The sequence below is a fragment of the Lissotriton helveticus genome, chromosome 5_1 (assembly GCF_964261635.1).
Source record: "Lissotriton helveticus chromosome 5_1, aLisHel1.1, whole genome shotgun sequence".
NCBI classification, from domain to species: Eukaryota; Metazoa; Chordata; class Amphibia; order Caudata; family Salamandridae; genus Lissotriton; species Lissotriton helveticus.
Window position 1 is genome coordinate 1,586,456,996 of NC_136065.1, and position 12,925 is coordinate 1,586,469,920.

Consider the following 12,925-nt stretch of genomic DNA (forward strand, 5'->3'; position numbering starts at 1 on the left):
GGCGGAGGGAGAGGAGCATGTAGGCGCGGGGGGGAGGCGGCCTGTGTATGTGTGTGCGTGCGTGTGTGTATGTGTCTTGGAGTGCGTGTGTGTGACTGTGAGGGAGGGGGTGTGTGTGTGAGCGAGTGTCTGTCTGCGACGTGTGTGTGTGTGTGTGTGTGTGTGTCTGTGTCTGTGTGCATGCATGCATGCGCGGTAGGCTGGGAGGGCGGCGCATGCGCAGTAGGCTGGGAGGGCGGCGCAGGACGGAACGTGCGCGTTCGCGCAGCCAAATCCGACTGCTAAAAATCGTGCCAGTTTTTTGTCCCTCATTCCCCGGCATCAGACAGCTATAGAGTCTCTGTCCCTGTTCCAGGGCGAGACCTAAAAAAGGAGGGGGGACAGGGAAGATCCTTGAGGGACCCCGCAAGGTGACGGAACGCTGGTGGCGCTAAAAGGGCCCAGGCTGACTGCCTGAGACCTCTCCTCTAAAAAGGATTTAATCCAGGACAGAGCAGCCCCACAGACTCCAGCGGACTCGACACGGTGGATTAGGATGTTATGGTCCACCGTGTCGAATGCAGCCGATAAGTCGAGTAGGACTAATGCCTGGGGTTGCCCTCTGTCATCGTTGCTTCTGAGGTTGTCCAACACGGCGAGGATCACAGCCTCGGTGGAGTGGGCTGGTCTGAACCCGGCCTGGTTGGTCGCCAGAAAGTTGGACTCCTCGATAAATTGCGAGAGGCAAGTCGTGACATGAGCCTCCAAGATTTTAGATAGGAAGGGCAAGAGGGAGATGGGGCGGTAGTTAGCGAGGACCGCAGGGTCGGCGGCAGGTTTCTTTAAGAGGGGCACCAGTACGGCCTCCTTAAATGAACTGGGGACTATACCAGAGTTGAGGGAGGAATTAAGTAAAGGGAGAATACAGTGTGGGAGGGTCTGACAGATATCGCGGAGCACAAAAGGGGGGCAGCAGTCCTTGGGGGATCCAGATTTCATGCGGATAGACAGCTTAGCAAGAGATTCCGGGTCGAGTGTAGGGAACCGGGAGAGGGTGAAGGTATTGGCAGGGGAGGGTACTGCTATGGCTGGGGGGAGGGAATGGGGGATGGAGTTTTTGATTGTAATAATCTTGTCGGTAAAGAAAGAATTTAAAGCATTGCATGATTCTAAGGAGGGAGGCGGGTTCGCGAATGTCCTGGCGTCCGATGTTAGTTCGCCAAGGACCTTGAAGATCTCTTTAGATCTATTGGGGGCTGTTAGGATCCTATCAGAAATAAAAGCAGACTTGGTAGAGATAATGGCATTTTTGTAGGTTTTTCGCGCGGACACATACGCTTCCCTGTCTGAGCTACAATAATTACGCCGCCATCTACGCTCCAATTGGCGCAGCTCAAGGTGTTGTTGTTTCAAGGCAGGGTTGTACCATTTGTGAGACTTATTAGAATGTGTTCGAGGGAAGCGGGACAGAGGTGCAAATAGGTCGCTGGCCGTCGTAAGCCAATGTGAGATGTTGGCGTCCATGGTGTTGACGTCTAAAGTGTCAGAGGTTGGAGGCTGGGTCTCGGCAAGTGAGGAAAGGAAGGCGGATAGATCGAGGGACTTCCAATTCCGAGCGGACCCCCCGTGCCGGGGAGGGGGCCTGACCAGGCCCTTTACAAGGATAGATGATTCAATCAGTGAGTGGTCAGACCAGACGCAAGGGGAGATAGTCGGGCCAGAAAGCGACACCCCCTGTGTCCAGATGTGGTCTAGAATGTTACCCCCGGTGTGAGTAGGGGAGGTAACATGCTGCGTCAGGTTGAGGCTGAGAAGCGCCTCGAACAATTCGATAGCGTGGGGGCTGTCATCAGCGTGGTTAAACCAGTAGTTAAAATCACCGAACATGGCAACACAGGCTGAGGATGTCATTAAGGCAGAGAGCTGCTCACAAAGAGCGGCGGGGAACAAGGGCATGGGAGTGAGGGGGCGATATAGGACAATGAGGGTCAAGGCGCCGACTTCGGTTGGCAGGCTGATCACGAGATTCTCGACGTCAGGAAGGCATAATGACGAAGACGTGATGAAAGGTAAGTCTTTACGAATGATTGCCGCAACCCCACCGCCGCGGCGGCCGTGAGGCCGGTTGGCGTTAAGCATGTAGTAGTTAGGGGGTAGGGCAGCCAGGATGTCAGGGAGGGAGAGATCAGACAGCCAGGTCTCAGTGAGCAGCAGAATATCTGGGTTCTCGGCCGTTAACAAGAGAAAGATGTCAGCGTGGTGTTGGGGAAGAGACCGTGTGTTGAGATACAGTATGCGGATGCGAGTCTCAGGCTGGGCAGGGCAGGCACGGGTACCCGAGTGAGTCTGGGGGAAGGCAAGTCAGCCGCGATGCCGAGAGACATCAAGCGGTCCCATGTTGTGGATGAGAGAGCACAGGGGTGCCGCTGGAGGTTTCTGAGTGAGGCGGGGGAATAAGTAAAAAAAAGGGCAGCATCTCGGGGCCCTGGGCCCGGCCGGTCGCGGACGGGTGCAGACGGGCTTGCCTTAGGCGCGCCTTCGGCGCGCAAACGCGCCCGTCCGCTGCGCGTACGGGGGAGGCACATGAATTTGTAGGGCCGTTGAGGGCGTGGCCAGAAAGAGTGGGCGTGGCCGGGGGAGCGGCTCGCCGAAGGCGGTGAGCGAGGGATCCTAGGGCCGCTGCAGCGTCTGCCTCAGCTGCGCGGGAGTGTCTCAGGCGGGGGAGAGGTCCCTGAGTGCTGGGTAAGTTTAGTTAAAAAGCGCCAAGCGAGCGCTGTGCAAAACAAGTAATTTTTAAAAAGTCAGGGCTAGAATATTGCTCCCGCGGAAGGCAGGGGAGAGATCCGACTGGTTGAGCTTGTAATCAGCTCCTATTTGAGGCCCAGGTGGGCGTGGCCAGAAAGAGTGGGCGTGGCCGGGGGAGCGGCTCGCCGAAGGCGGCGAGCGAGGGATCCTAGGGCCGCTGCAGCGTCTGCCTCAGCTGCGCGGGAGTGTCTCAGGCGGGGGAGAGGTCCCTGAGTGCTGGGTAAGTTTAGTTAAAAAGCGCCAAGCGAGCGCTGTGCAAAACAAGTAATTTTTAAAAAGTCAGGGCTAGAATATGGCTTCCGCGGAAGGCAGGGGAGAGATCCATGGGTTAGCCACTTTTCAAAACTATACACTCGTCAAGCTGACCCCACTGACATTTTTGCCCCTCACGCTGCTGAATGGAAGGAATGGGCTCCAATTAGGAGCCAACTGGAAGGGGAGCCCCAATTTGAAAGACTCGACTTCACTTTAAAGGAAGTCGAGTATGCCATAAGTACCATCATTCCCCAAAATGCTGCTGGCCCGGATGGCATTCCTGGGGACCTTTTGAGATCAGACATCCCGAGGTGGGGCAAACTTATACACTGTTTACTCACCGCCATTTGCAGGGGAGCTCCGATTCCTTCATCTTGGAGGGGGGCGGAGGTTGTTCCCATTTTTAAAAAAGGTGCCAGGGAAGACCCTTCCAATTATAGACCTATCAGTCTACTTGACATTAGCCAAAAAGTAGTTGGTAAGGTTCTACTGATTAGAATCTTAGACTGGATAGACGAAAACAAAATCCTTTCGGACTACCAGGCAGGATTCAGAGTGGGAACAGGCACAATTGAGCAAGCCTTTAGGTTGATGATGGTGTATTGGAAGGTTGTGGTCATAGGCAAGGGCAGTCTTTACCTCGCGTTTATCGATCTAAAGACTGCCTTTGACCTAGTACCGAGGGAAACTCTATGGAGAGTCCTTGATGACATGGGGATGCCATCCAATATTCTCTCACTACTTGTTAGGCTACATGAAAAAAGTTTTGCTCAGATAAGGTGGGGACCAGAAGGCGAAAAAACCAGCAGTATCCCGGTTGAGAGAGGGGTCCGCCAGGGATGTGTTCTAGCTCCCACCCTTTTTTCCCTTTACATCAATGGGGTGGTCGAGCACCTTCAGAAACATCCCTCAGACGAACCATCCCTGGCTGGAGAGCGTATACCGACCCTTCTCTTTGCGGGTGATACGCTGCTAATATCTAAAACTCCAATAGGATTACAAAGACTACTAAACCACTTCCAATCCTTCTGTTCCAAGCGAGGCCTGGTAATCAACACTGACAAGACTAAATACCTTGTGTTGAACCCACCCTTGAAAACAGTACACCCGCCTACCCTGTATGCAGAACCTCTGGGGAGGCTAGAAGTTTTCGACTACTAGGGCTTTCGCTTGTCTCACAAAATGCATTGGGGCCCACACCTTGACAAGATGTTGCTGAACCACAAGAGAATAACGGGAGCCCTGCTGAAAGAACAACGATCTTGTGTAATTAGACCCATAGCTGCGGTCCTTGAAATCTACGCAGCTAAAGGGGTGAGCTCTGCTCTCTACGGGGCGGAGCTATGGGGTTCTTCTATCACCAACGAATTGCCAAAGTCTGAGAGGAAATTCTGTAGGGCGATTATGTCACTCCCGCAAGGCACTCCTATGGTGCCATTAATGCTGGATCTAGGCTCTCGCCCCATTGACGACCTAGCAAAATTACATCCACTTTTGTTATGGGCACGCCTCTGGAGAGTCCAGGAACTTGGTAAATATGCGGAGGGCCTCTCAGAAATCATGTCTCTACCAGGGTGGCACAAAATTAAATGGCTGAGAGACATGAAGACTTTGTTATTTAATTTGTGCCTGAAGGAAGCCTGGACAGATAGATCCTCTCCCCCAAAAGCAACCCTCAAAACTCTTTACTGGAACTGGGTTACATCACAAAGGAATTCCAATGAATCCCTGGGCAGACTCACCGAGGATTTTCTGAAATTCAAGGACCTACCGAAACGGGAACTGTACTTGGACATTATTGAAAAACCTTTTGATAGGGCCCTTTATTTTAAATTTAGAGCTGGAACTCTCCCCCTGCATGCCTTTTCATCACGGTGGAAATCACCTGCGCAAACCACTGAATTTTACCCAGTATGTATAAACAGACCAGAGACAGTGGCGCACTTCATGTTTGAGTGCGGAGAGTATGCCCTGCCTAGGAAGAAATGGCTCAAACACTTGTGTCGCCAGTTGGGCACTAGACGTCATGTGGAGGCCTTACGCATATTAATGTCTGACAGCCGCACCTTGTACGCTTGTGTTCTAGCCAAGTTTTTAGCATGGGCCTGGTCTATTAGAGCCAAAAGGCTTAAATCAACTGTTTAATTATTTTTTAAATGATTTATGGAAAGCTTTTTTTTTAAGTGAATAGCAATATTTTTTAAAGTATTTGGACACAAACTTTTTTGTATATTTGTTCTTTCGTGTTGTTTTTATTGTAAAGCTTTTATGATAAATTTTATCGAAATAAAGCCTTTTTGACTTGACTTGACTTGATTACGGCTTTTATTTAAAAAATATGGCTCAGATGGATCTATTTATTTGAAATTGGTAGAATGTGCTAAGATGGGTCTTTGAGTCACCTGTTAGAATGGGAATCTGCTGGATTTTGTGAAATAAGGCACCTACTTATCCAAAATACGGCAATTGGCTGGTAAACGCTAACAGATAGAGCACATCCGAGACGGCTTAGGTTTTTGGAATATTTACAACTGATTAATTTCATAAGAAAAGAAATAGGAGAGTTAGACACAACACCCAATGTTTTGTTAACAGCTCTATACGGGGAGAAACATACGGGTATTGGATTTTGGTATAAAAAGCTATTCCCTTCTGGATCATCTCCTATAATTACTAGTCACTTAGAAAAAATAAGCCTCACGTTACAGTGTGTTTTTTCAGATAAAGACTGGGAAGTTATATGCCATTTAGGAAACAAAGCACTCCGAGCAGCTAATTATAAACGAATGTCCTTTTTTTCTCGCTGGCTGTTATACTATACCCCTGAGGCCTTGCAGAGAATATTTCCTGAATGTGAGAATAAATGTTTCAGATGTAAAACTAGGGGCCAGGGTGGCTGGTATCATGTCTTCTTCTCTTGTCCAAAGTTAGAATCCTTCTGGAAGGGGATTTTTGCAGACTTGGAGATGGCAATTGGGAAAATTCTACTACCAGAGGCAGAGGTGGCCCTTTTTGGTATCTGCAAAGAAAGGAATAGGTTCAACAAATCAGAAGAAGTGTTTATTTTTATTTCTACGGCTGTAGCACGGTCTTTGATCCTACAAAATTGGAAATCTACGGTAACCCCATGTCATTTAAAATGGATTAATAAAATGAGAAGAACATGTTATTTTGAGAGAGCTTATGCAGGTAGAGTGGGTGCGATTGCAAGATTTGAAAGGAATTGGAAATATTTTGAGATGCTTGAATTGATAAAAGGAAGTTGATTGTTTTATTTAAGTCAATTTTTAGATGGTATTGCTTTTGCATTTTAAAGAACTGGAAGTATATATTTGCTCTGTTATATCATATCAGCTGTTTGTGCACTTTATCGTATATATTAGCCAATTTGGCGCGATTCTGCATTTGCACTTTAAAGAAATGTAATAATATCTTTGCTGTTATATATCGGCGGTTTCTGTACTTTACTGCACTAGTCACTTTATATATGCCAACTTTGCACGTTACTGCACTAGCACTTAAAAAATTGCAATAATACTCTCGCTGTTTTAAATCAGCGGCTCTCAAACCTCATAGCACTAGCACTTTATAAACCGGATTGTAATCTTGATGTTTATTTTTACCAGTAGTTTTTATATTTCTCAACTGAGCACGTCTTTGTACTAGCACTTTAAGAAAGGCAAAACGCTTAATCGTACGCTATTGCAGTTTGTGTACATTTTTGGTGGTATTCTTTTGTCTAGTGTTGTCTCTTGTATATTGTCTGGAAATTTTTGTCTAATTATGAAGTATTTAATGTACCAGTGTTTTTCCTACGGCTTGTTCAATAAAAAAAAAAAAAAAAAAAAAGAGTTTTTAATACCGTGACACATAAATATTGTGATGCAGAAATATCTTTGACAAGAATATCACTTTTTTTCGGCAAGTAATTTAATTTTCAATATTTTAGAGTTTAAAAATATCCCTTTTAATTATATTTATACCACTGACAAAGGCAGTAGCCGAAACGCGTCTGGTGCTCAGAGGACAAAAATAAAAATCGTTGATCCTCCTCCCGGGAGTGCTGACTCTTTTTTGACAAAACGAGAAGGAAGCAGCTTGGATATATATATATATATATATATATATGAATTTTATATGTTGAATATTGTTTGTATAATTGATGACAATATTTTTAAATATAGTTTGTATTTGAAGTGATAATAATTTTTTATTTGGTAATAGTAATTTATACTGTCATGGTGGGTTGTGAGGTTTGTAGGGGTACATGGTGGGAAGTTAATAAAGTATAATTAATTAAAACACATTTTTAATTTAGTTTTAATGAATAATTAATTAAGTAAATTGTGTAATTATTATATTTTTAAGTCATATTGTAAGTGTGGGTTGTTGAATTTGTAAGGGTATAGGATGGGAAGGTAATTAAGTAATAATTGATTAATACGTAATAATTAATGTATTAGTAATTATTTAATTGATTGGTAATTATGTAAATTATGTAAATATTATATTTTTTAAGTTTTCTTTTAGGTGTGGGTTGTTGAGTTTGTCGGGGTATATACTGTGAAAAGTTGATTGAGTAATAATTAATTAACAATGAATTATTCATTTATTATTCATTATTTAATTTAATATTAATTATGTAAATTGTTAAATAATTATATATTTTTTACTTTACGTGTTTGGTGTGGTCTGTTGTATTTGTAGGGGGATAGGGTGCGAAGTTTTTTAGGCTATAATTAATTAAAGGTTAATTAATCTTATATTAATAAATATTTAATTGATCATTCAATACTTGTGTTATACTTCTTTACTTTAGCTATATTTTAAGTGTGGGCTGCTGGATCTGTGGGATTATAGTGTGGAAACATAACTGTATAATACGTTGATACACTTTTTTTTTCTAATTCAAAATTAATAATACTTTAAAAAAAATAATCATGTAAAGAGTTCAATTGTGTTTTTAAGTATATATATAAAATTTAAATTAAGAGTTGTATATTTCTGGTCAAGTGGTTATTAAAATATGTTATGTGTTTATAGTGAATGACTTTCCCTACTGTTGTGCAGACTTGAGTTGGAATAGTACATTTTACCTCTCTGAAGTCCAACACTTTCCCTACTGTTGAACAGACCGAAATGGGAATAGTAAATGTATCCCCGCCGATGTCCAACGCTTCCTACTGATGCACAGACTGGGTTGGGAATAGTAAATTTAACCACTCCGAAGTCCAACCTGTTCCCTACTATTGCTCAGACTGGAGGTTGGAATAGTACATTTTACCTCTCTGAAGACCAAAGTTTTTCCTACTGTTGAACAGACTGGAATGGGAATAGAAGAATTTAACCCCTCTGAAGTCCAAAGCTTTTGCTACTGTTGCACAGACTGAAGTGGAAACAGTAAATTTTACCGCTCTGTAGTCCAGTGCTTTCCTTACTGTTGCAAAGACTGGAGTTGGAATAGTTATTTTTACCCCTCTGAAGTCGAATGCTTTACCTACTGTACCACAGACTGGAGTGGGAATAGTGAAATTAAAAAACAAATAAGGGAGGCCCCTTACTTATCCGATACGGGACAAGGGGAGTCAAATATCATAAAAATACACAAATTCCCAATTTATCACAAGAGATAGACTACTAAATGTGGCCCAGACCACATACTCTAGAATTCACTAAATCACAACACAAGACTTCTCTTTGTAACAAGTCACAATGACCATGATAAGAAGAAAGAGAAACAATGATATAAGTGGTAAATGGTGGTAAACAACAAGACTGTCACAAATTATTGTAAGGAAATTTCATACATATTTATTACATATATTTATATATTTGCCATAAATACAGTTCTCATGTGCATTAAGCATCAACACAAAATAAAAACAGGAATAAAAAACAGTATAGAAACTGTATGATGTGCTAAAACAAGAAGCAGTTGTCGACGCAGCATTTCGGTTTATTTGACGTTAAAAACACCTTCTTCAGGACAGTTCTAAATTAATAAAAACACATAATTATTCTCCCACACAATAAAGTGAACAGTCATTGTTATCACAGTTATATCATTGGCTCTATTATTACAATACATTATTATAACTATACATTTAAAGCATAATTTTGCGATGTAATCACATTATCAATACATGCATCTTTTTTTTATATTGTCTACGATATTACATGGTGCTTCTCTTTTCGAGTATCTCGTGTTTATATCTAAGCTGTAGAGGTTCCCCTGCTTAGTGCGGGATGTACAGACAATATACACAATCTTACAAAGCGTCTATAGCTACACAGTATCCAAATATATATTACAATCATACCTTTGGCTTAGCACAATTAGGGAGATGCTTATTCTCCTTGCTCGGTACCATAGATCATATGTAGGTATATGGGTCCTGTTAGGTACTGATAATTTACCTTCAATAAAAAAGATACATTTGGAGGCTTAGTAGCAATATCTTTTCTATGTCTATATTTAATGGTTGCTCCACACTTTTGTTGTCTCAACCTATTTACCTTAAAATCCGATAGGGGGGTACACGGATGATCAAAGGAGCCACCGATCGTTAGTTCAGGTTTTTTGCCCTTGAAGCTAGAGAAACAATTAAAAAGAGTCTCAGTTTAATGTGACACTATGTCTGTTGGCCTAACGGAAATGAAAAATAAAAATTCTCGCAGTCAACTCACCTAAAAAGGGTGAAGGGAAAGGCAATGATAATAAGTTTTATAATGCCTCCGGTGCAGTATCAATCCTGCTTGATTTGGTGGCCATATATGTAAGGGGAAGATTCCTCCTATCTGGATATTTTTTCTTAATAACAATCTAAAAGAAAAACGATTTATCAATGGGCAACGGTATATCGTGCCCTTTCTGAGCTCACGAGACAAAGACAAAATAATTTGTGACATTCTTGTTGTTTACCACCATTTACCAATTATATCATTGTTTCTCTTTCTGCTTATCATGGTCATTGTGACTTGTTACAAAGAGAAATCTTGTGTTGTGATTTAGTGAATTCTACAGTATGTGGTCTGGGCCACATTTAGTAGTCTATCTCTTGTGATAAATTGGGAATTTGTGTATTTTTAGAATAGTGAAATTAACCCCTTTGAAGTCCAACACTTTTCTTACTGGTAATAGTAGATTTTACCCTGCCGAAAGTCCACCCCATTCCCCTTTTGTTGAACAGACTGGAGGTTTGAATAGTAAATGTAACTCCTTCGTATCCAACCCTATCACTAATGTTGCACAGACTGGAGTTGAAATAGGCAATTTAACCCCCCTAGAGTCCAGCGCTTTTCTTACTGTTGCACAGACTGAAATGGGAAGAGTAAATTTAAACTCACCAAAGTCCAATTCTTTCCTATGGTTGTACAGTCTGGAGTGGGAATAGTTAAAACGAATTTCGTTGCGCGCACTGCATCGCATTTGGTAATGCAGTGCACACAACGAAATTTGTTGTATTTATTTATATGTTTACTTACCTGTTAAAGTCCGTAATCCATACATTACAACCCCCCACCCTGCCCCTCCCCCTCCCTACGTCACCGCCCTGCAGTTACACCTACCACCGGCCGTGGCTGCTTGGGATACTTTGGGGCCCATTAGGATGTCGGGCGGATAGCCACCGCCAGCCTGGCGGGGGCAATCCCCCCGACATCCTCACTCATTTCCCCCCCGCTATATTAGTATGGCGGGGGTGACCTCGGCGGACGGAAAGACGGTCCGCCGCTTTTCCGCCCGGTCGCCTTGCAGCCGGGGCGGAAAAGGAATAATATGGTGGCGGTGCATATTTACAATGGGCATTTTACAAAGCCTTTCCGTGGCGGCAATGCCGCCACGGAAAGGCATGCGGTCTTCACTCTGGGGGCCCCCTGCAGGCCCCCAGAGTGAAGGAGGGGTGGGGGCTGCACACGGGGGGGGGTACCTGTGGTACCCCCCCCACATTGCATAAACAAAGCGGCAGGCACCGGCAAATGCTGAAATGCATTTCTAGCATTGTGGCGGACGGTGCTGAGAGCACCGCCTGCCACAATGCTAGAAATGCAGGATGTGCCCGCTTCTGTGGCGGGCACATCCTAATGCCCCCCACGGGACCCCCGCCCTTATGGCGGGCGGTCCCAATCCCCGTCAGGATGGCGGGCGGGCAAAGTCCGCCCACAATCCTAATGACCCCCATAGTGTGTTTTGATGTACTTTTAAGCAATAGGTCCAGAGAACCAGATGTATGCCGTATTTTGTTGATACCCAGTGACTATATTTGATTTAATGTATGCCAGATGTGAAAGATATCATATATTTTTTGTAGGATGGCACGGGTGTACGGTACTCCTCTCATGATATCCCTGTTTCCTCTTCACCAGCTCTTTGCCATCTTTGCCTTTGGAAGCTGTGGGTCGTACAGTGGAGAAACATCAGTGAACGTGAAATGTTCGGCAGAGGCTAAAGACTCAATTCCTATTTCTGTCCAATTTGGATATCCATTCAGGTAAGACTGCAGTCAGGGAGGAGTCTGTCTCTACCTGCAAATGAAGGCGGCTGTCTCTACCTACCAATGAAGGCTACTGTCTCTACCCTCCAATGAAGGCAGCTATCTCTCCACATGAGGTATATAGAACCTGTGGCCTGAATCTCCTTGGCCTTCATTGCCAAAGACTGTCTCTGCCCTAACCCCGGCGCTTCACAGCGAGATGTCTGTACTCTCTAATCTAGATAGCCAGATGTCTCCACTCCCCTAAAGTTGGGGCTACATATCCTGAAGCCTATCTCTTCTCTAATGTATTAGTTTCAGAGACAGATATCTGGCACTAAACACCCTGGGGGTTTTAAGCCTGAAACCACACTCAGCACTAGGCAGACTGGTCTGTTTTGGGGATTATCCTAATTAATTACTCCCTTGCATCACCACTGCCTTGATGGCTATCTCAATAATAGGTACAAGCTTCACTCATTCATCTTGAAATAAATCACCAGCTAACCCCTCTCTCAGCTACCCAACACAATCAATACCTCACACTCACAACACACCTTCCTTGACATTCTCAAAACAGGACACATTCCCCACTTCTTAAGGAAGATAATGAGCCAGATACTCTCCTATCATCCACCTCCCATTCATCAAAAAAACAGAAAACTCAAAAAGTAGCTGTCATTTGAAAACATGTGAATATTGCCATGAACCTACAAGACTATCAAGTAAGCTTTAGACCCCAACGTCTCAAAGAGACGGCCACAATTCAAGTTGTGTATGATGCTTCCTATGTCGCAGCCCAATGTGACCTCCATCCTCCCTGTGCTACTTGATGTGTCAGCAGCCTTTGTCCCCACTGATTATCAAATCCTTATAAGCCAAATATCTTCTCAAAGAGCCTGGATTTCCCCTTGCAGTAGTTCTTTGGTTCTTCTTCCAAGTCACTAGATTCCTGGAGTCATTCAGACGGGCTCAGCCCGTTCCCAGCAGCCACCGGTGAGAGCGGTGCTGTTATCCTTTCACCACTCACCTCTCCTGCCCTTTCACTTACACCACTCACCTCCCCCGCCCTTTCACCACTCACCTCCCCTGTCCTTTCACCACTCACCTCCTCTGCCCTTTCACCACTCACCTCCCCTGCCCTTTCACCACTTACCTCCCCTGTCCTTTCACCACTCACCTCCCTTGTCCTTTCACCATTCACCACTCACCACCCCTGTCCTTTCACAACTCACCTCCCCAGTCCCTTCACCACTCACCACTCACCTCCCCTTTCACCACTCACCTCCCCTGACCTTTCACCACTCACCTGCCCTGTCCTTTCTCCACTCACCTCCCCTGTCCTTTCACCACTCACCTCCCCTGTCTTTTCACCACTCACCTCCCCTGCCCTTTCACCACTCACCTCCCCTGCA

General features: G+C 44.5%; 1 protein-coding gene across 1 annotated transcript in view; it reads left to right on the plus strand.

Moving 5' to 3' along the window:
- The window catches only part of SYPL2 (synaptophysin like 2), a 91,433-nt gene that overhangs the window by 42,618 nt on the left and 35,890 nt on the right, over positions 1 to 12,925 (plus strand). Inside the window, exon 3 of the mRNA XM_078644758.1 lies at positions 11,404 to 11,528. Coding sequence (XP_078500884.1) covers positions 11,404 to 11,528 — 125 coding nt within the window. The remainder of the gene's footprint in view (positions 1 to 11,403; positions 11,529 to 12,925) is intronic.